Source organism: Caretta caretta, chromosome 26 (genome assembly GCF_965140235.1).
Source record: "Caretta caretta isolate rCarCar2 chromosome 26, rCarCar1.hap1, whole genome shotgun sequence".
NCBI classification, from domain to species: Eukaryota; Metazoa; Chordata; order Testudines; family Cheloniidae; genus Caretta; species Caretta caretta.
In genome coordinates, this window is record NC_134231.1 from 14,761,776 (window position 1) to 14,784,101 (window position 22,326).

General features: G+C 57.9%; 2 protein-coding genes across 2 annotated transcripts in view; one reads left to right on the plus strand and one right to left on the minus strand.

Annotated features, from left to right (window-relative positions):
- Positions 1-32: 32 nt before the first annotated feature.
- On the plus strand, positions 33-11,056 carry CIAO1 (cytosolic iron-sulfur assembly component 1). The gene is made up of 8 exons (XM_048829415.2): positions 33-124; positions 1,201-1,362; positions 1,604-1,752; positions 4,490-4,601; positions 6,031-6,119; positions 6,632-6,833; positions 8,342-8,429; positions 10,193-11,056. The coding sequence occupies exons 2-8, from the start codon at positions 1,224-1,226 to the stop codon at positions 10,431-10,433; spliced, it is 1,020 nt and encodes a 339-aa protein (XP_048685372.2). The 5' UTR covers positions 33-124; positions 1,201-1,223; the 3' UTR covers positions 10,434-11,056.
- A 1,082-nt stretch (positions 11,057-12,138) lies between these two features.
- The window catches only part of SNRNP200 (small nuclear ribonucleoprotein U5 subunit 200), a 38,532-nt gene continuing 28,344 nt past the window's right edge, over positions 12,139-22,326 (minus strand). Inside the window, exons 30-45 of the mRNA XM_048829364.2 lie at positions 21,249-21,409; positions 19,575-19,802; positions 18,860-19,051; positions 18,598-18,776; positions 17,692-17,843; positions 17,129-17,237; positions 16,848-16,956; positions 16,223-16,412; positions 15,860-16,024; positions 15,396-15,517; positions 14,829-14,972; positions 14,394-14,570; positions 13,906-14,066; positions 13,677-13,758; positions 13,267-13,359; positions 12,139-12,710 (exon numbers count right to left, since the gene is read on the minus strand). Coding sequence (XP_048685321.1) covers positions 12,567-12,710; positions 13,267-13,359; positions 13,677-13,758; positions 13,906-14,066; positions 14,394-14,570; positions 14,829-14,972; positions 15,396-15,517; positions 15,860-16,024; positions 16,223-16,412; positions 16,848-16,956; positions 17,129-17,237; positions 17,692-17,843; positions 18,598-18,776; positions 18,860-19,051; positions 19,575-19,802; positions 21,249-21,409 — 2,408 coding nt within the window. The 3' untranslated portion in view covers positions 12,139-12,566. The remainder of the gene's footprint in view (positions 12,711-13,266; positions 13,360-13,676; positions 13,759-13,905; positions 14,067-14,393; positions 14,571-14,828; positions 14,973-15,395; positions 15,518-15,859; positions 16,025-16,222; positions 16,413-16,847; positions 16,957-17,128; positions 17,238-17,691; positions 17,844-18,597; positions 18,777-18,859; positions 19,052-19,574; positions 19,803-21,248; positions 21,410-22,326) is intronic.

Consider the following 22,326-nt stretch of genomic DNA (forward strand, 5'->3'; position numbering starts at 1 on the left):
GCGGCGTACGTGTGACGTCACGCGCCGCAGGACGTCACGCGCCCGCCAGGCAGCCTGGGAGTCGAGTGGGCGGGGCCCGTTGGTCGGGCGGCTTCCGTGGGGCAGCGCCGCGCGCCGCAGGCGGGTTGACGGGAGCCGGGCCGGGCCGGGGGCGGGGAGCGGGAGCGGGGGGGCCCGGGTACGGAGCGGGGGGGCTGCTGGGCTGAGGGGGAGTGGGGCTGTCGGGGTGAGGGGGCCCAGGGGCGGAGTGGGGGGGGGCTATCGGGGGGCCCGGGGGCTGGGGGGGGCTGTCGGGGGGAGGGGGCCCAGGGGCGGAGTGGGGGGGGGCTATCGGGGGGCCCGGGGGCTGGGGGGGGCTGTCGGGGGGAGGGGGCCCAGGGGCGGAGTGGGGGGGGGCTATCGGGGGGCCCGGGGGCTGGGGGGGGCTGTCGGGGGGAGGGGGCCCAGGGGCGGAGCGGGGGGGGCTATCGGGGGGCCCGGGGGGCGGGGCTGTCGGGGTGAGGGGGCCCGGGGGCGGAGCGGGGGGGGGCTATCGGGGGGGCCCGGAGGCTGGGGGGGGCTGTCGGGGGGAGGGGGGCCCGGGGGCGGAGCAGGGGGGGCTGTCGGGGGGTCCGGGGGCGGGGCTGCTGGGCTGAGGGGGAGTGGGGCTGTCGGGGTGAGGGGGCCCAGGGGCGGAGTGGGGGGGGGCTATCGGGGGGCCCGGGGGGCGGGGCTGTCGGGGTGAGGGGGCCCGGGGGCGGAGCGGGGGGGGCTATCGGGGGGGCCCGGGGGCTGGGGGGGGCTGTCGGGGGGTCCGGGGGCGGGGCTGCTGGGCTGAGGGGGGGTGGGGCTGTCGAGGGGAGGGGCTGTCGGGGTGAGGGGGCCCGGGGTGGAATGGGGGGGGCTTGGGGCGGGGCTGTCGGGGGGCCAGGGGGGCGGGGCTGCTGAGCTGAGGGGGGCCCCGGGGGCGGAGCGGGGGGGGCTATCGGGGGGGTCCGGGGGCTAGGGGGGGCTGTCGGGGGGAGGGGGACCCGGGGGCGGAGCGGGGAGGCTGGGGGGGCTGTCGGGGGGAGGGGGGCCCAGGGGCGGAGCAGGGGGGGCTGTTGGGGGGCCCGGGGGCAGGGCTGCTGGGCTGAGGGGGGCCCGGATGGGGGGGCGGTTGGGCGGAGAGGGGGGCGGCCTGTGTGCTCCGGGCTAACCTCTGCTCCGCTCCACAGGGAGGCTGTTCCAGACCCGCCGTCGGGATGAAGGACTCGCTGTCACTGCTCGCCCGGATCCCGGCCCACCCTGACTCTCGCTGCTGGTTCCTGGCCTGGGACCCCTCCGGGACCCTGCTGGCCTCCTGCGGGGGAGACCGCAGCGTCCGCATCTGGGGCAAGGAAGGTAGGGAGCCGCTGCCAGGTTGGGCCTGTGCTGTTAGCTGCTGGGTGGGGATGCGTCTCCGTCCCAGGAAGGTGAAATCCCAGCTGCTCTTGAAGTCTCCTGGGTCCTGGGAGCCCCTCTGGCCACGGGCTGGGTTGTGCCTTGGCCATAGGCAAAGCTACTTGTGAGCTGGGCTGGGAGGGGAGCTCTGACTGCCAAGCCCCCTACTCTTCGCTCACCTCTCTCTTGTCCTCTGCCCTAGGGGATAGCTGGGTGTGCAAGTCTGTGCTGGGCGAGGGGCACCAGAGGACCATCCGGAAGGTCGCCTGGTCCCCGTGTGGGAGCTACCTGGCTTCAGCCAGCTTTGATGCCACCACCTGTATATGGAAGAAGAGCCAGGATGAGTTTGAGGTAAGGCTGTCTCCACAAGGCTGAGTGCAGAGGATGCTTGTGGAGCCAGTGCTGGTGTCAGGTGCTGATCTGAGTGCCCTCCAGAAGTATCAACAAGAGCCCAGTGAGAGCAGAACACACCTTCTTCTTCTTCCTCCTCACCCCCGCCCCTCTTGCTACTGTGCCTCCTGCAGATGCAGTGGATGGCCCCGGATTTCTGTCTGTCTGCACAGTGATCGTCCATCAGTGAGATGTCGGGGAGAGCTGAGCACAATATTCATTGAAAATTTAGTCTCACTTGACCCGAAATGATTCATGAATTTGACACAAATTCACAAATAGTTCAGGCCCCAAAACTTTCTGGGATGTAGGCGCTATTCACCAAACTGGAGGAGGTGCTGCGTCCCTTGTAAGCGTTAGGCAATGGTTAGGGCCCTCGCCTCCAATGCCACCATTGCAGGGGTGGTCTCCTCTAGATTCAGTTCCCCCCTCTGTTTGGTGTGAGTGCCCTAGCCACTGGGCTGTGGATCTCTTTCTGTCTCGCCTGTTAAAGTTCTTGCGTTGTGGATGACTAGTCATTGGAGCAGGGTGGGTGTCCTGCCACCCAAGTGGGTACCCTGATCACCAGAATCTTTCTCACTCTGGGCCATTGACTGAGTATTTTGTACAAAGTGGTACAGAACCACCAACAATCATACACACACCCCACCCCACTTTGTAGACCTAGGCCTTCATTTCTTTTGCAGGGCTGTTGAGGAATGATGAGAAATACATTAAAGGTTGTGAAATGCTGTGAGCTCTGCTGATGAAAAGCACTATTTTAGAGCTCAGTGGTGGTGGTATGTGAAAGTGCTGCAAATCAAAATGGTTTGTTTTCGGTTGAACAAAATGGTTGAAGTATTTCTGTTCACTTTTTCAATTTGCTGGAATCTTGCAAAAATTTCAGATTTAGTTTGGCCCAAACTAACAGGTTTTTTTCCAATTTGTTAGCAAGCTGAAAAATCAGCTATTTGTCTAGCTCTGGCATCAAGCCCCTTTCCTAGGCGAGGTGCTGTCTGAAATACAGTACTCTGGGCTGTCCTCAGGCCAGTTTAGACTTGTTCAGCACGCAGTACAACATGGAGTTCGTAGTTGGGTATGGACATATCCCATGCTGCCTCAGTCCCATGGGTGTCCCTCATTAGAGATACAGGGATGCCAAAGTGGACAAACCCCAGTACACTGGATTCCATTTCTGACAGGAACCAGCCCCAGCTGCTTAAGCAGAAGGTGCAAGAGCCCTGCAGAAGCAGATGGGAGATGATCTGGCCCCTATGACAGTCTGATCCTAACCCAGGGGTGGGCAAACTTTTTGTCCCGAGGGCCACATCGGGGTATGGAAATTGTATGGCAGGCCATGAATACGCACAAAATTGGGGGTAGGGGTGAGGGCTCTGACTGGAGGTGTGGGCTCTGGATGGGGCCAGAAATGAGTCGTTCAGGGTGCAGGAGGGGGCTCTGGGCTGGGGCAGAGGGTTGGGGGGAGGTGTGGGGGCTCTGGGCTGGGGATGAGGGGTTGGGGGTGCAGGAGGTTGCCCCGGGCTGGAACAGAGGGGTTAGGAGGGTGGGAGGGGGATTGGGGAAGGGGGTTGGGGCACGGGAGGGAGTCAGGGTGCAGGCTCTAGGCGGCACTTACCTCAAGCAGCTCCCAGAAACAGCAGCATGCCCCCGCTCCAGGTCCTACGTGGAGGCGTGGCCAGGCAACTGCACGTTGCCCTGTCCACAGGTGCTGCTCCTGCAGCTCCCATTGGCTGCAGTTCCTGGCCTTTGGGAGCTGCGGGGGCAGCGTGCGGTGGCCCCTGGCTGCCCCTACGTGCAGGAGCCAGAGGGGGGACATGCTGCTGCTTTCAGGAGCTGCCCAGAGTGGGCAAGCCCCGTACCCCACTGCCCAGCTAGAGCTCAAGGGCTGGATGAAAATGTCTGGAGGGCCAGATGTGGCCCCTGGGTCATAGTGTACCCACCCCTGTCCTAACCTCTCATAATAACTGGATAAGCCCTGAAGCAGGGGGGCATGAGTATTAACTATTCTAATGCTGGATAATCTTGTTCTTCATATAAATGTCCAATCTCTCTTAGAACTAAGCAATGCTCATGACCTCAAGGGTATCCCGCAACAGGGTGTTTCACGGGCTAATCACTGCTTGTGTGAAACAACTTATCCTTTGATCACTTTTGAACTTGTCCTCTTTCAGTTCCATTGAGTGTCCCTTGTTCTCGTGAGCAAGAGCCTGCAGGGAGATCTCTGGGGCCTGGCTTGAAATGGGAACATATATTCGTACAGACGCAGCGTTTCCAATTTAGGGCTGGATTCCCCACGCTGATGGCTGGCCCAGTACCTCTGGGGACAGCGTCCTTACAAGGCATGGAGTTGCAGTCGGGTGCATGTGGAACAAGTGCAGTGGGGTTACAGCAGAGGATGTGGCCTGGCATGTGGAGCTGCATTGAACCTCCCACAGAGCCTGTTTGAATTCCTGGCTGCAGCTGTTCCTGGGAGGAGGGGTTCCTTCTGTCCCCAGCTGCCAGGGCTCCTAATCGCTTGCGGGGTGGAGGGGAGTTGTCTGTGCCCTCCTTGTTCTGCTCTCAGTGAGTCAATTGTCTCTCCTCGTGCTCCCTCTGGTTGGCCCAAGGGCTTCCCTGGACCAATGGAGGCACTGGGAGCATGAGGCTCCTCCCTCCCTGGGCCTGGCTTAAGCACAAGCTCCTTCTCTCCATCTGACAGTGTGTGACCACCCTGGAGGGACATGAGAATGAGGTGAAGTCCGTATCCTGGGCCCCATCTGGCAGCCTCCTGGCCACCGGCAGCCGAGACAAGAGCGTCTGGGTCTGGGAAGGTGAGAGACAGGTCTGAGGGGTGGGGGGACCAGGAGCACCCTGGGAGATATGTGGGGAACCAGGTTTGGTGGTTCTCAGGACTGAGGGGCACCTTGTTACCCTGTACCTCCAGCTTGAGGGAGCCTTGCCCATGGTGCCTGGATGTTCGCTCCCGGACACCACCAGTCTTTCGGCCGCTCTCTCCCCTCTGGGCTAGGTTAACAAGAAGTGCACCCCAGGTGCCTTGCAGGTTAACAAGAGGTGCACCCCAATCCCTAAGTCCCTTTGAAGTTTTCCTCTGATATCCAGCCCCTGACACTGGCTACTCACAGAAATCCTGTAACTTCTGCCCCCAAAGGAGCAGTGACCTTAAGTCACCACTCCTGTACAACACAGAGTCCTTGTGAACACTTCTAATAAAACAAAAGAAGGTTTATTTAAGAGTAAAGATTCCACCAGACACAAAGCTGAGTGATGGAAACAAATGGTTACAATAAAACCAAAATTATAAACAGCGCACTAAGGCCTACATTTATTAAGTTTCCTTTCCTAGCTAATAAGGGAGGTTCCCCCCAAAGTTTAGTCTCTGGCAGACCTGGCTGCTTCCCAGGAGCCAGGATCCAAATGTTCATAACAACGCTCCTGCTCTTCAAGATGGCTCCTCAGTGAATGAACGCAGAGTGTCTTTCCTACTGAATCGGTCTTTGGTCTCTTCACAGCTGAGGTGTTCCCCTGTGTGTTACAAGGTTTTCTTTTTCCCGCCACATGATTTTGATTGCAGTTGACTTTGATGCTTTTCCCTTGACTGATCTGGGAGGGGGCAAGGGTAGACAACTGACCCTTGTATTACATCACCAGTCAACCAGGCAGGGGTGACAGCGTCCTGTCTGCTGGAATGGGCTATCACCGAGACGCATGGTTCCCTGGTGGCTGACTTTTACTCCAAGACCATATATCACAATTTTCAATATAGTTCTATTATTCCTTAACTATTGCCCGTATGTACATCGTGTAATGAGTATCGATAAGTTACAAGCTTTCAGTAGAGACCTCACATGCTACCATGATATACCATGGACACGGTGTATTGGGAGTAGTGAGTTTGTCAGGTCTGAGACACGAATGACTTGTCAAAAACAGTGAACCGTTGGCACCGATGAACCTCTGTCACACCAGGTGTGTCAAGAAACATGAGGTGGGACCATGGGTGGGAGGCTGGGATACGAGACCTGGAGGATCATAGGAGAGAGGTGGGCAGAACAGGTGGGACTGGGAAGGGGTGGCTGAAGGACTAAGGGGCAGCCCTGTTATCGGTGCTGACCCATTCTGGTTGGGTGCTGCAGAGCCAGGGCTTCCCCTTTGCCCCTCTGTTGGGCAGTCACAGGGATGCAGAAGGGTGCTGGGCAGAGTCCCTGGCTGCGTTCACCCACAACCCCTTCTCTCTCACAGTGGACGAAGAGGACGAATACGAGTGTGTGAGTGTCCTGAATGCCCACACGCAGGATGTCAAGCACGTGGTCTGGCATCCGAACCAGGAGGTGAGGGCTCTCCCCAATGGCACCACAGGCCTCCCTATCCCCCTCATGCCCTCCCACCCAGGTCTTCAGTACTCCAAATATCTGCTGTCCCAGGGCGTGCCCGTCGTTTTTGTGATCCTAGGCAGGTGCCAAAGGTAGTGGGAGTTGGTGGTGCAGCTAGAACTGGGAGAGAAATCCACTGGGTCTGACTCTGGGCAGAGCCCAGAGGCACAAAGGTGATCAGCTGACTGGCTCCCTTTCACCCAACTCTGTGAGTAAGAGGCATACAGATCCCGCAACCCTGCAAGTGGAGGGCAACCCTGCCCTAGAGGGAGCTCCACTGTTCTGGGAGGAAAGAGGGCTTCAGGCTTGGCTCCCCAAGGCCATGTTCCCCTTAGCCTGTCTCTCTCCTTCCAGCCTGGGGGAATGTAAAGGCCATGTTTTCGATGGGTGTGCAAGGTCCTGTGTCCTGCCCCCCATCCTGGGTCTCCTGCTCCAGAGCTCATTTTTTGTCCCTCCTCTTCCCCCATCAGCTGCTGGCATCCGCCAGTTATGACGACACAGTGAAGCTGTACCGCGAAGAGGAGGATGACTGGGTGTGCTGTGCCACACTGGAGGGACATGAGTCCACTGTGTGGAGCCTAGCCTTCGACCAGAGTGGGGAGCGCCTGGCCTCCTGCAGCGATGACAAGACAGTGCGCATCTGGCACCAGTACAAACCAGGCAATGAGCAAGGTGAGCAGGGCAAGCTGGGGGTGTAGAGTCTGCTATCCCAGGAGCCGCTCCTACCCCACTGCCATCCCAGGAGACTGGAGCACTAGAGAGAGAGGTGCATCAGTACTGTCCCTAGTATATACAGCTGCGGAAAGGGGAAAGGCTTTGCCCAAGGTCACGCAAGGAGTTGGTGGCAGAGCTAAGAATGGAAAGCAGGACTCTAGACTCCATGTCCCCTGCTCTAACCATTAGACTCACTCCCCTTTGTATGTAGTATTGGTCTGGGTGAAGCTGGGTGAGAGCAAGGGACAAATAGCCCTGGCTAGTCTGACAAATGACTCAGAAAGATGCTGTGCCAGCTTCCCCCTGGCACCTCTGCCAGTGCGCACACACCCTGGCACAGGTAACCCAAACCCTCTGCATCTCTGAGTCAGGCCCAACTGGCACCTGTGCCTATTGGGGTAGCAGACCAGCCTCCAAGGAAACCTACTTGTGCTTTGCTCATCTCGCCCCTCCTCTTGGAGCAGCCAAATCTGTGACTGTCACAGAGTCACCTGGCCAGTGCTCTGGACCTACTCCATATGAAGCCAGTCAGGACTCTGGGGGAGCCGCCTCTCTCTGAGCATACTGTTGCCAGGGCAAGAAGCTTACACAGCTTCAGCCTTCCTGGATCTGACCTCGGAGCATTCAGCATCCCTTTCCACACCATGTGCTTCCTGCAGTGAGTCTGCCCTTGTGGGGCTCCTGGGGAAGCCAGAGGGCCCTGCACCCCAACTCTGCAGTCAGACATGACTCATCTCAACCAGCGTAAAACAGGTTTATTAGTCGACAGGAACACAGCATAGAGCAGAACTTCGTAGCACAAAAGCAGTGACTTTCAGCCTAGTCCATCTTGGGGGAATGCCAGGCCAGACATCCTGGACTCCCTGCTCCAGTCCCCCCAAGCAGACTGCCAGCTTCCAGCAACCCAACCTCAGACACCCCCCTTTGTTCCTCCTTCTGGTCTTTGTCTTGCTTCCCAGGCAAAGTATCACCTGGTCTTCACCTAGTCTCATTCTCACCTGCCCCCGAGGGTCTTGGCAAAAGTCACACCCTTATTCCTACCACCTAGGCATTGGTTCAGCGCACAGGGAAACTGAGGCACACACAGTATTCATGCAAAACAGTAAAATTCCCATAGTACAGGATAAGAAGGGAAAATCCCCACTTCGTCACCGTGACACCTGCTGCTTTACATTCATTTGATGCCACTGGGATGCTTGGTGCCAGAGCTACAAACCTCCCCTAGAGCGGGTGCCCCGATGGTCCAGTGTTCATTGCCCCGGAGTCCAGGCAGACTTTCCCCATGTGCTGTAACAAAGACTGCATTGCCCCTAGCCACCAGGCCCTGGCGCAGTGCTCGTGTGACCGAATGTCTTCCCTTCCTGGTGCAGAACCGGAACCTGGGAGCAAGTGCTGCTCATGCCTCGGGCTCTGCGGCATGCTCCGCACGCAGGCAGAACTGCTGATTGCTGTCTGGTTCATTGCAGGGGTGGTCTGCAGCGGCGCCGACCCCAGCTGGAAATGCATCTGCACCCTCTCTGGCTTCCACACCAGGACCATTTACGACGTGGCATGGTGAGCCTGGGCTTGTGAACACTCAGTCCAGTCCACACTCTGTGGTGGGAGGGGTTTGTCCTGCAGGGACTCCCGAATACTTGTGTGAGAATCACTCCCAGGGCGCTGGGACTGCAGGCCATGCAGTGCAGTGGCTGAGACTGATGCAACTGAGTCCCTGCCTGCCAGATGCTGCTTCAGATCACTCCTGTCATTGAAGCATGATGGGAATTTTGGGGTCTGGCCATATTTTGGGGTCCGTGCAGTAGGGCCATGATAGAGTTAGCACAGTGGTTAGTGCCCACAGCACCACCAACCTGCTAGGCCAGGAGGAGCTGGAGGTCGCCAAGCAAGTGCTATGTCCTCCAGCACTCAGGACTCCAGTTGCTTCCAACCCAGGACCCCTTCCATCTAGCGGTGGGGCAGAGGCAGGAATGATCAGCCTCCCACTGTCAGATATTTAAAATAGCGCTGACTCAGGGTAGTGGAGAGCCCTGAGTTTACTCCTGGGGGATTCTGTGCCACCTCCCAGTGCAGAACTTGCACAGAATTAATGTTCTGTGCAAAATTTCATTTTTTCCTGCAGAACTGGAGCGGCTGGCTGCCTCTAGGGGCTGCTGGTTCCCCAGCTCGCACTGCGTGGGCAGGTTGTGGCTCCTGGGTGTGCCGTCCCCGCTCAGTCACATGGTGCAGCTGGGCCCCCTTCCGGCACGGCACAAACTGCACCTCATGGGGAGAGGCAGGAGCAACAACTGTGAGCTGCAGGGCGGGGCTGCTGCTTTCTGGGAGGGGGATGCCGGGGGGGCCTGACACAAGCTGTTCTGGGGGTGTCCGAACCTTTACATTGTGCCCTCCTGCTATCAGCAGGTACAGGTTGGGTCTGTCCGGCAGGACATTAACCAACCAGCATGGAGTGGAGCCTGCAGCTGGGCTCAGGAGGGAGCCAGGGGGGTACCCTGTGGCTGGGTTCTGGGGGTACAGGTGTCTGGGCTGGGGAGGGACCACACAGCCCCCTCCAGTACACACACATACCTCCAGCTCTCCCTCCAGCCAGTAGTGTCATCTGTGGGGAACTTGAAACATGGTAACCCTATGGGGCCAGGGTGAAAAAAATGAGAATTGACTGAAAGAGCGGAGGGGCAGAGTTCTCCCCCAAGCTGGGCCCGGCTGGCAGGTGTAACACCCCCAGACTGGGCATCCAGCAAAAACATAACAGAGAAACAGGAACTGGTTGTTGTAGGGGTTTAACTCCTTACTCCTGGGGGAGTCTCTTCTCTTGTTGCTGACAGGTGTTTTGAAATAAATCACCAAAATAATTGAAACTGGCATGATTATGTGCTGTTATTTTGACAAATAAAATATGCATAATTTGTAATTATTTAGTTTAGAATCCCCCCCAGGAGTATGAATTATCTGGTCCCTACTGCAGGCTCCACCTGGCATCAACTGCCTTCACCGTTCCAAACCCCACTTTCCAAGGAGCCACCGAGGCTCTCAGAAGGAAACTGGCTCCACTAAGCCTGTCCCAGTTGAGGGTGGTAACCATGTGCAGTGGCTTAATGCAGGGCTCATCCCACTGCTTCTCTCCTTCTTCCAGGCCTTTACCAGCACTGCTGCCCCAAGCAGCCTCCTTGCGTTCCCCCTACCCCCCTGGAGCTGGTCATGCCTGTCTGCACTCCTCGGGGCAGGGACGGGCTTGGTTTCACCATCTCCCCCCACCACACTGCAACAATGTGCGGAGAGAGAATAATCTCTGCTCACTCACTGCCCTCCATTTGCTGCAGGTGTCGCCTGACAGGGGCATTGGCTACCGCCTGCGGAGATGATGCTATCCGGATATTTGAGGAAGAACCGCTCTCGAATCCCCAGCAGCCCACCTTCGCACTGACCGCCCACATGCCCAGGGCTCACTCCCAGGACGTGAACTGTGTGGCCTGGAATCCCAAGGAGCTAGGGCTGCTGGCATCATGCAGTGACGATGGAGAAATGGCATTTTGGAAGTACCAGCGGCCAGAGGTTTGCTGAGAATCCCAGCAGTGCAGCTCACCCCCACCTCCCTCCCCACGCCACGGACCCAGCACTGCCATGGGCCCGGGGCTGGGGTGTGCAGCAGCAGCTGCTGTTACCTGGTGGGAGGGCTAATGTTCCCTGCAGCCCTAACCTGCAAGGGGAAAAGAGCAGCCCCTTCGCCCTGGACTGCTCCAGCACTTGGATCGCCAGGGCATCATTGTGAACCCTACCCAAGTTCTGCTAAACTAGGGTCTTAAAGGTAGATTGGGGTGTGTGTGTGTCAAACAGCTTCCCTAGGGAATGGCTTTGCCTAGGTCTCAGTGGATAGTAAGGGGGCAAGAGCTCCTTCCTGGACCTGCTACTAGACTGGCAGGATGCTTCAGCGTGTGGCTCTTTGCAATAGTGCAACTCCTTGACAGGTGCCAGGACCAGTTCTGGAGCTGGTCCCTGTTCTGGCTGTTATATGGGAAACGGGCATTTCCTAGTTGAGGGTTTCACGGACAGGGGCCATGTACAATCCGTTATGGTTAGGGCTGTTCTAGACCCAGGGTGGGGTGGAGGGAAGGAGGGGCTGCCTGCTGCCCTGTCAATCTGTGAGTGAAGAGTTCTAATAAATAATCACGTGCTGTCCCCCCAAATCCTGGCTTTGCTTTATTCCCCTGATGTGGTATCAACTGGGCTTAGAGCCGGAAATCTCCAGCAGGCCCCTGGGCCAAGCAGTGTCTTGGGGGAGTCTGGCTGGAAATGAGGTTGCTGAAGTGGCCTCTAGGAGCCTCCCAGAGCAGGGCTGTATCCCTTTAGCTTTAGAGGCTGGGGAAGGAGAACCTGCTAAATACTAACTGTGCTTTTGGAGGGAAAAGGAAGAGAGCTTCAGGGGCTAGAGTCTGACACTGGTTCCTTAAGGGGACAGAAGAGAGAGAATGCAGCTTTACTTGCAACCTTACTGCTGGAGAAACATGGACATCTTAGCCCTGCTGAGACCTGGCAAACTCATACCAGCATTTAGCTGCCCCCCTGGGCATGGGCTCCCAGCATTATTGCAAAAGATGCAGTCATGGCCTGCTCAGGCTGACTGCCACAGGCAGGAAGGGAAGGATACAGAGGGAGAGCAGGACCCTAGGCCTCCTGTTCCAGAGCAGGCGTTAGCTAAAGCTGGTGGAGTGATGTCACCTGGTTCATTTTCCTTGGCCTGGCCTGGCCAGACCAAAACTGTCAGCAGGGACTCAGCTGGGGGCAGCTAGGGTCATAAAACTGCTTCCACTGAGTGACACAGCCCCCTAGCAATCTCAGCAGACTTCCTCCCTGGGCTACCTTTAGCAGGCTGGCCGCCTGGCTGGCTGCAAGGGCTCAACTCCAAAGTAAACATGAGAGGGAACCGAAGGGGAGCCCCCCTCCTTAAGCACAGGCACTGCTGGCTGGAGAGAACTCAACGGACGTCTCTGGTCCCCAGCTGGAAGACAGTCAGGGACACAGGGCCAGAACCACCGAGGAAGGAAAGACTCAGGCATGAGCACATGCCCCTGAGAGTGTGCTGAGAGGGGCCTCTCAGGAAGTGGGAGAGCTCTGGGGCTGGGATGCCGCTCACGCCCTCTGTGCACTAGTCAGAATTCCTCCCAACAGCAAGTGCCTGGGCCTGGAGGCTCCAGGCACCAGAGGAACAATGCAAGAGGAGACACGTACCTCCCCCCCAGCAAGCTGATTCCTCAGGACACCAGGGAGGTTGTTTCTAAAGAGCTTTATTGAGGCCAAGGCCCTTGGCCCAGCCCCCCTCTAAAACCACTGTACAAAGCTTTCCTGCTTAGCCACACACATCAACATCGAAAACACAGGTTCCACGAGATGCAGAGTCTCCTGCACACGCCACGGGCTGGTGCTGCCCAGCAAGGAATGGGGCAGGCCCCAGGCCAGCTCAGAACTGCTTGGGGAGGTTATGATTTAAAGGGGCCAGGTCGCCCCACACTGGATCAGCAGCCGGCCTAGAAGCAGGCGGCCCCACTACACTGGGGAAAGGGCCCAATGCTGCCCACATTCAAACAAATGCCAGAGCTGTACACACTGTTCCCTTGGAACCACTGGGGACGCCTCAGCTGCGCCCAGGTCTCGGCTACCAGGCAGGGAGGCCCAGGCCAGCTTTGGCTAAGGCCCGGCTCAGTCCGAGTCGCTGTCGCTCTCTGCCTCCTTCACATCCACGCTGAATTTATACTCCTGGTCACAGCCCATGTAGGCGTCGCTCATGAAGTAGAGGGTGTAGTTGTGGGCGCCTGTGGCTGGGGCCACAAAATCCAGTTTCACCTAAACAGACAAAGGCGTTTGAGAGCTGGTAGCTGGGCAGAGGAGCTAGCGCTGGCAGGGGGCTTCCCTGGCGGCTCAGAGATCTTGTGGCTGGCATACGGGGCAATGTGCCCAGCCCCTCTGGGTCAGAATCAGCACTCCCTGTGAGCTGGACATTAGCCCCAGGTGAAATGGGGAAACTGAGGCAGGGGGTTGCGACTAGCCCAAGGTCACACCGAGGTAGTGGCAGAACCAAGACCCCCTCGTTCTCAGGTCATGCCTCCCCTGCCTGCGTGTACGAGTCGCAATTCCCACCCCTCGCTCGCAGTGCTGCGTGTCAGACGCTGAGCCAGGCTTCCTCCGAGTGCCAGGAGGGCTGGCCCTGGCGTGCTGCGTGCTACAGCCTGGGGGCAGGACAGCCCTTCTCAGGGGCACTGAAACGACAGTGGAATGCCCCAGGCTGGTTTGATCTAGCACACGCCCATTGCCAAGGACCCTGCTGCCAGGCAGCCCGGAGGTGCCAATGCCCCCGCAGCAGGGCTGCACCCAGTCCCCCTCCCTCCACGCCACAGCTCACCTTGGCCTTCTGCTGCAAAGTCAGCCTCTTGATGGAGATGAGGCTGTTGGATTTGGAGTCTCCGATCACCACCCACCAGCCCTCCTCACGTTTCTGCAGAGGAGACAACCAGCGGTTAACAGTCCCTGCCCGCAATGGAGGGAGGCGCTCCCCGGGCTATGTTCCACCTCCCCTCCGCGCTGGCCAGCGAGGAGCCTAGAGACAGTCATCCTGCTCGAGGGCTGAGCACCGCAGCTCTCCCAGCACGCCGGCCAGCGAGGGCTTCCCGGACTGGCTCAGGAACCCTGGCCCACCCTGTTCCAGGGGGTCTGTGGGGGACCCCCTGGAATAGACCCATTTCTAGTTGTCGGGTGGCTCAGCCAGTCACAGCCATGAAGGCAGCAGTCCCCTCTGCGAGCATGCCAACGTACCTGGGGGAAGAGAGGAGCAATGACAGGTCCCGTGACCTCCTCCTCTCGCTCCAGCTGCACCAGAACCACCACCGGCCCTCCGCTGCGGACAGAAACAAGAGGTCAGCAAGGTCCCGCTGCCTCCCCAGCGCCTGAATTCTGCAGCCAGGGATGCCAAGGGCACTGCCTATTCCTTCCCCGGCACTCGCCGCAGGCAGCTCTGCACGCTGCTCGGCACCTCCCAGCTCACCTGCGGATACACTCCTTCTCCACCACCTCGTAGGAGAGCTCGATGTTAGGGTATCGGTTGCAGAAACGGGCCACATCAGTGATCTGGGCGTCCGAGAGCTGCAGCAGGCCGTTGCGGTCCTCGTCCTCCATCTCCATGATGTCGAACACGCTCTCCACCCCCTGCAATGAAGCGCACCGGTGCAGGCACTGAGCAAACCCTGCGCTCCCTGCAGTGCCAGGAACCCAGCCTGTGCCAGCTCCCTACACCGGGCAAGGAGCCAGCACCGGGCTTCAACTGCAGCCTTCAGCACCCGCACCAAGAGCCTGGCGCTCTCCACCCGAACAGGCCAGGGCTGGAGCAACACGGGGAAGGGGTTACCCCAGTACCGGCTGAAACGCAGCTGGGGCTGCAAGAAACGTTCAACCCATTTCAAAAAAAACCAAGGGCAGGCGTCTGCATCTAGCCAGGCTCTGGGGCGCCCACAGCCAGAACTCCCCCGCCCTCACCTTGTCCGTGCAGCGCTTGATGTGCTCCGAAGTGAAGTGCGGCAGCTGCTTCAGGTAGGAGTCCTTCGACCACATGGCCTGGGTAACCATCTGGGCCAGCTCCATGGCCGCCAGGGCCGGGCTGAGCCAGCCGTTGCTCGACAGGACGTCCACGCAGGCCTGGATCAGGCGAATCGCCTGGGTGGGGAGAGAGTCGTCATGCCAGGGAACGGCGAGGAGTGCAGTACAGGGACACAGACAGCCGACAGCCTCCCTTCAGCTCGCTCGGCCCTTCTGCACAGGCCAGCCACGCCCCCAGTGGAGGAAGTGCCTCCCCCCAGGAAGGCAGGTAGTTATGGGCCCGACCGCTCAACTCAATCCTAAGCTCTGAAACAGCCCCACTGACGCCCCCCCTCCCAAGCACTGTGGGCATGCGGGCACCGCCTCCCCCCGTACCTTGCTGAGGATCTCCTCCGTGTCGGACTGCAGCTCGGCGCTCAGCTGCATGCGGGACAGGTGTGCCTGCAGCAGCAGGTTGGTCTTGACGTGGGGGTCGTTGAACTTGGGGTTATTCAGTTTATGAGGGACTTTCTGCGCCAGCTGGGGAGAGAGAGAAGCCAAGTTGGCACTTTGGCCATTCGAAGTAGAGAGCCTGGCACGGCCAAGCAGAGCCTACATCCATCAGCCAGTGCTGTAACAGCTAGATCCAGCTTCCCCTGGGCTGTATCCTACCGCTGAGAAGGCTACATAACCCACTGCACCTCACCCAGAGGAGCAGATTCCCCAGAGACTCCCCAGAATACCCCAGCAACTAGTCCGGGAATGATCTAACCTAGTCAAAACAACACAGCAGCTCCAGATAACAGGGTCCGCATCAACGCAGACAGCTGCCCCTGGACGGTCTGGGACAGCCGGTTTGTTCAAGCGTCCGAGTGAGCGGCTAAGCACTGATCTAGGTCAGACCTAGAATCTAGGTTGCTATCCCCAAACCTTACGCCGGTGAGCATGAAGCCCGGCACTCACCTGCCGCAGGAGGTTATCCTCATGGTGCCTGATGGGGATGTTCTCGTACTCAGCAGCGTTGGAGATTATTTCAATCAGCCCTCGCACCTTGGTCTTGGCATTCAGAGACATGCTGAAGAGCTCTAGGGAAGCCGAGGCAGGGAGAGGGGTCAGGGGGAGCCCAGCAGCGGGAGATGACTCCAGTGTCTGGGAACAGATCCAGCTGCTGCTGGGCTGGCTTAGAGGCACAGAATCAAGTGTCCCAAGAGCGGATCTTTCTTTGCAGCATTAGCGAGAGCACGGCCCGCCCCAGCTGTGACCCCGCCCACTAGCACGGGCGCACTGCAGGGCCAACAGGCCAACACACACCCCCTTTCCCCCAGGCTGATGGCTACACCGGAGGAGGTGAGCGTTCACTGCCCTCCCCTTCATGCCAGGAGCAGCAATACGCGTGGCCTGGCTGCCCTCCCGGATGGGTCCCTTACCGATGGTGGTGTAGTTAATGTAGTAATAGGCTGCGATCATCCCCAGGTTGAGGGGTGCCACGTCCATCTCGTCCTCGATGCTGATGCACTTGGACTGCTCCAGGTCACTGAGGGTCTGCTCCACCAGCTCGGACAGGTGGTCGGACAGGTGTCTGTGAGACACCCCTGCCAACACAAGAGGCAGATCAGATAAAGCAGCACAGCGGAGGGGCTTTGCAATGCTTGGGGCACAGCCAGGCTGCCCTGCCACCAGGGCCTAAGCCAGCCGGAGAGAACGGGTGAGTGCTGAACATGCCAACTGTCCCGAGGTTCATCGCCCCCCTTCCCCCACACGGTCGGCTCCCTCGATCTCGCACGGCTCACCCTGCAGGTTGTAGTAGTTGGGGTTCTGGGTCATCCTGCGGTACAGGAAGGTCCAGGTGAGGTAGTCCACGGCATCCTGCTTGTTCTCGATGGTCTTGGTGACAATCTCAGCATTGAAGTGGTCATGCATGCAGTGATCCAGGTGCGACTCCACCGGGAGGGGCTCGTACAGGAACTTCTTGAAGAAATCCTGCAACAGGGAGAAAGGAACCAGACAAAGCAGGTGTGAAACTCAGGAGAAAGTGACCCCTTCCACTTTGGACAGATGCACCCCACCCAGGGGTGAAAGTAACTCGAAGGATTTACCAGTACACCGGTAAATTTACACCGGTAAATTTCCGCCTCCAGCGGGACTACAGTGCACCTGTCCTAAGCCAGGGTGTCCATCGCACCCCGAAATGACAGCAGAGGTCTGGTTTGTAAAATGCTGGGGGAGCAGGGTGCCGTCGCAGGGCATGGTGTTTGCCCACTGCAGCATTTGAGCCAAGTTAGCCTGTTCCCAAGACGGAGGTTTGGGCCAATCTGACCAGAGCTGGGATAGGAAATCCATGCCCGAGTCGGGAGGTACAAAACACGCACCCCCCCCCCCCCCCCCCCCCCCACGGGCACCCCTCGCTTCACTCACCTTCTTGGATCCCTGGCACATAATAACGCAGCGCCCCTCGTCATCCTGCAGGGGGCGATTGGCATGGCCCACCATCTGCAGCACGTCATAGATGGGGTAATCCACATACCTGAGAGAAAGCAGAGAGTGTCCCAGCTGTGAGCCGGACACACCCCTGACTGCCAGGGCGGGGCAGGGCACCTTCAGGACAATGCCCTCATTCGCGAGCCACTCCCTCCTCCGCCCGGCTACTGCCGCAGGCACTGGGAGGTCTCCTCCCGCGTGTGCTCAGGGATACTCACGCATGAATCTTGCCGTTATAGTACTGAGTGTCCATGATGATCACCAGGTGAGCGGCTACGTTCATGCCCCAGCACAGGCTCCGAGAGGCTACCACCACCTGGACAGCGCCTGCGGGCGAGCAAGGAGCAGTCAGCAGAAAGCTGCAGGATGTTTCACAAGCAAACCCTGGGCCTGGGGGATGCAAGCCATGCCAACGGAACGCCCATTGGGCACCGGGGACGGGGACTTGGCATGGGCCCTTCTCTCAGGCCCAGAGGCGGCCTGTGCACTGAGCAGCAGCCCCTCACTGTCCCCTGCAAGCAGCACGAGCCCCCCTGGACCAGTGCTGCGTACAGAGCTCCGCCCAAGCCCGGCTGGCCAGCCCCACTTGGTCTGGGGGTAAAGCTGTCACTGGGCAATGGGTTACAAAGAGGAGGCAGTGGGACCCAGACTCCCAGAGGTGTCTCCATAGCTTGGCCACTGAGGCTTTGGCAGGCCACCCCCTCCAGGCCTCCTTAGCCCCGCTCCAGGGTGGGGACGTTAGCAACGTGTGGCGGCTCACACCCCCGCTCGCTCCCGTTACCAGAGCCAAACAGCTGCTCCACCACGCGCCGTTCCATGGCTGTCAGCCCCTCGTGCAAGTAGCCAACACCATTGAGCAGCGTCTCCTTCAGGGTGCCGTCGCTCAGCTTGTCCAGATACGGCCCCAAGTCCTTCTCTGTGCAGTGCAGGAACCTGCGGGGAGGAACCATCAGGGGCCAGCGAAGAGCCCTGCCCACCCCAGAACCGCTCCGAAGCGGCGCTCACACCCTGACAGCAAGTCCTCAGCCCCTTCAGTGGGATCAATGGCTAGAGCAGGCAGCAGGGGCTGGACTGCTGGTTCCCCTCCCCGTGCTCAGAGCTGCAGCCTTTAGAGCAGGGGACCAAGAGCCAGGACACCTGGGTTCTGGCGCTGGCTCAGCTACGACTATGGACCCACATTAAATCATTTCACCACTATGCCTCAATTTCCCTGTCGATACAGCGGGTGTAATGTAACACACCCTTGTTTTATAGTGCCTGCCTCACAGGGTCTCAGTGCCTAGCTCTGCGACCCCTGGAGTTAGATGACACACACATGGGTCACTTAGCCCAGCCGGAAAGGCAGCCACCTCTGGGATGGAACACAGCAGCTTTCTAACAGCACACAGGAGTCTGACATGGAGCGGGAAGGTGAAGCTCTGTGGCTGAACATGCAGGTGGAGGCCAGGGGGAGAGTGGCTCTAAGAGGAATTGTCAGGCCAGTGGGACTGATTAACACACCCCTACAGGGCGGATCTCAGCACGTCCAGTGACCACACGTGATCAGCAGCTTACTTTGGTCTCATCCAGGGCACGTTCCCCTCGCCCCCCTGGGCTTCTCCACTGGGAAGGGTCAGAGAAGGGACGAGGGAGAAAACCCCAAATGCCCGTCCAGTCCTCCCCCCTGCCCCACACCCAGACCTAGTACCTCTGCCTCTGGACATCGGAGGCACAGGTGGTGAGGATGTCTATGGCCGTGAGGCGCGTCTGCTTGCGTGACGGGACAAAGACAATGACCGGCTTTTTGGGGGAGTGCTTCATGATGGCGTGATAGACCGGCTTGGCCATGGACAGCAGGCGGGTCTGCGTGTGGCTGATGTTGAAGCCCTGAGTAGAAGAGAGGAGCCGGCAGTGAATGGTGAAGCCCCCGACCAAAGCCCCAGGGTGGGGGGCTCCTCCCGGGTCCCTACCTGAATGTGCAGCTCCAGGGGCACGGGGCGCACGTTGGGGTGGAAGTTGAAGGTCGACGTGGCGCTGCAGCCCAGCCAGTGAGCGACATCCTTCGCGTTGGACAGCGAGGAGCTCAGGGCCACGATGCGGATGGGCCGCTCGATCTGGGAGGAGATGTAGCGCATCCGGGAACAGATCACCTCCAGCACGGGCTGCGGATGGACACAAGGGCAGGTTACAAGTGGGGGGATGGAGAGGAGAAGAGCCCGTCAGCCTGAGCCCTCTCCCCAGCCCCTGCACCAAGCAGCCACTCAGCGATGACCATCAAGGCTGCAGAAGGGCAGCAGGCCAGCACCTCTGCTGTCCCGGGCTCCCATGGCCTCTGTGGAGAGCCCCACCTCCTTCTCAGCTCCGAGCCAGCTGCAGGACTTCCAGCGGGGAGGGCCATCCATCCCCCCCACCTCCAGACCCGATCTTGCCCCCCACTTGACCCTGTAGCTGCTGGCCTTTAAGTGCCAGGGCCCAGGGGTACGCTCCCAGCAGGACTGCAGTCCAGGGGGCAGCCCTGGAATAGCTTTTTGCCCCAGGTACATGACGCAGCAGGAACGAGATTAGCCACCCCGGTGGTCTAGCTCCCCCCGACCCCTTTCCCTGGGCACTGCTTTGGGCTGAGGTAAAGGAGCCAGTGGGCCTCCCCCACCGCGCGAAGGCAGCCCAGCCCCCTCAGCCTCCTACCCCATTCTCGCCCCCGATGAGGTGCACTTCGTCCACAATGAAGAGGTTGACATTCTGGACGTTCTTGCGTTGCTTCCAGCGCCGGGACAGGATGTCCCACTTCTCGGGGGTGCTGACAATGATGTTGCCCTTGCCCAGCAGCTTGAGATCTGTGCTGGTCTCCCCCGTCAACAAGACCACTTTCTTACTGAGCCGCTCCTGGAACTTCTCGTACCAGTCGAGGAAGACCTGCCAGGGCACAGCAGGTACTGCCGTTAACCCTAGGCCAGAGCTCTTGGCTGGGATTGCCCTGGCGTTTCCTTGTACTCCCCGGGTCACAGGGACATTTGCGGGGAGGCAGGGAGGGGGCAAGACAGCAGACTACAAGCAGGGAAATTAAGTTGTCATGGGATAAGAGGAAAGATCCTGTCATGGATTGAGAACTGGTTAAAAGACAGGGAACAAAGGGTAGGAATGAATGGTACATTTTCAGAATGGAGAGGGGTAACTAGTGGTGTTCCCCAAAGGTCAGTCCTAGGACCAAACCTGTTCAACCCATTCATAAATGATCTGGAGAAAGGGGTAAACAGCGAGGTGGCAAAGTTTGCAGATGATACTAAACTGCTCAAGATAATTAAGACCAAAGTAGACCGTGAAGAACTTCAAAAAGATCTCACAAAACTAAGTAATTGGGCAACAAAATGGCAAAAGACATTTAATGTGGATAAATGTACAGTAATGCACGAAAAAATAACCCCAACTATACATACAGTATGGTGGGGGCTAATTTAGCTACAACTAATCAAGATCTTGGAGTCATCATGGATAGTTCTCTGACGACGTTCACACAGTGTGTGGCGGCAGTCAAAAAAGCAAACGGGATGTTAGGAATCGTTAAAAAAGGGCTAGAGAATAAGACGGAGAATATCTTATTGCCCTTATATAAATCCATGGTACGCCCACAGCTTGAATACTGCGTGCAGATGTGGTCCCCTCCTCTCAAAAAAGATATACTGGCATCAGAAAAGGGCAACTAAAATGATTAGGGGTTTGGAAGGGGTCCCACATGAGGAGAGATTAAAGAGGCTAGGACTTTTCAGCTTGGAAAAGAGGAGACTAAGGGTGATACGATCGAGGTCTATCAAATCATGAGTGGTGTGGAGAAAGTGAATAAGGAAAAGTTATTTATTTGTTCCCATAATATTAGGGGCCACCAAATGAAATTAATGTGTAGCAGATTTAAAACAAATAAAAGGAAATTCTTCTTCACTCAGCGCACAGTCAACCTGTGGAACTCCTTGCCTGAGGAGGTTGTCAAGGCTAGGACTATAATAGGGTTTAAAAGAGAACTGGATAAATTCATGGAGGTTAAGTCCATTAATGGCTATTAGCCAGGATGGGTAAGGAATGGTGTCCCTCGCCTCTGTTTGTCAGAGGGTGGAGATGGATGGCAGGAGAGAGATCACTTGATCATTACCTGTTAGGTTCACTCCCTCTGGGGCACCTGTCATTGGCCACTGTCGGTAGACAGGATACTGGGCTGGATGGACCTTTGGTCTGACCCAGTACGGCCGTTCTTATGAACAGAGAGACAGAGACCCCACACACCACCTCCTGAGGACCTGGGAGTTCCCAGCACACAGGCTGGAGGAGGAATCCAACCCACGCCCAGGAGACAGGGCCGTGGGGACTCACCTGCTCAGCAAGGGCCTCCATGGGGGTGATATAGACACAACGCCCCTCCGAGTTCTGCAGCAGCATCCTTAGGATGGCGAACTCGGCACAGATGGTCTTTCCGCTCCCTGTGGGGGCGCCCACGAACACATTGTCGTCGCTGTTATAGACTGTGTTAAACACTGGAAAGAGACAGAACACTTGGTTACCCCAGGTAGCCAAATTGCCGCAGTACCACTGAGCCAAAGCCAACCCCAGCCACACTGCCCGGAGGAGGTCTGGGGATTTCAACCCAGTGCAGCTAGGACAAGGTTCCCATTACCCTGGCCTCCTTGCTGGCAGGCCAAAGCCCTGGCAGACAGACTCGCACCATCACCCCAGAGGAGGCCCCTCCAGGCCAAGGGACGCTAGCAGGGCAGTACTTCTAAACACCTAACAGGAATTCCTCACAGGAGGAGCATTACAATGCAGACTCTTTCCAGGTTGACTTGGCAGGCACTGGGAAGCATTTTAAGACCAGAACACAGGCTCTCTCCTAAATAGGACAACACTAGTTGCTTCAGAAGAAGGTGTAAGGATCTCCGCCACCAGGCAGATGTGGGGTAATCTGCCCCCATGGGTATATTATGGAATGGAGAGAGGTAAATAGTGGTGTCCCCCAGGGGTCTGTATAAGGACCAGTCCTATTCAACATATTCATAAATGATCTGGAAAAAGGGGTAGACAGTGAGGTGGAGATGACACAAAACTACTCAAGATAGTTAAGGCCCAGGCAGACTGCGAAGAGCTACAAGGATCTCTCAAAACTGGGTGACTGGGCAACAAAATGGCAGAAGAAATTCAATGCTGATAAATGCAAAGTAATGCACAATGGAAAACATCATCCGAATTATACATACAAAATGATGGGGTCTAAATTAGCCATTGCCACACAAGAAAGATCTTGGAGTCCTTGTGGGTAGCTCTTTGAAAACATCCACTCAATGTGAAGCAGCCGTCAAAAAACGTAACAGAATGTTGGGAATCGTTAGGCAAGGGATAGATAAGACAGAAAATATAAAAATCCATGTGTTGTGAGAGGTTTGGCTGCGTGTGTGTT

Bases quoted from the DNA above. Each gene is read 5' to 3' on its own strand.
- CIAO1 (XM_048829415.2), top strand. From the start codon at position 1,224: ATGAAGGACTCGCTGTCACTGCTCGCCCGGATCCCGGCCCACCCTGAC. The intron at 6,834-8,341 runs GTGAGCAGGGCA...GGTTCATTGCAG, and splicing joins CAAACCAGGCAATGAGCAAG to GGGTGGTCTGCAGCGGCGCC. The intron at 8,430-10,192 runs GTGAGCCTGGGC...CATTTGCTGCAG, and splicing joins ACCATTTACGACGTGGCATG to GTGTCGCCTGACAGGGGCAT.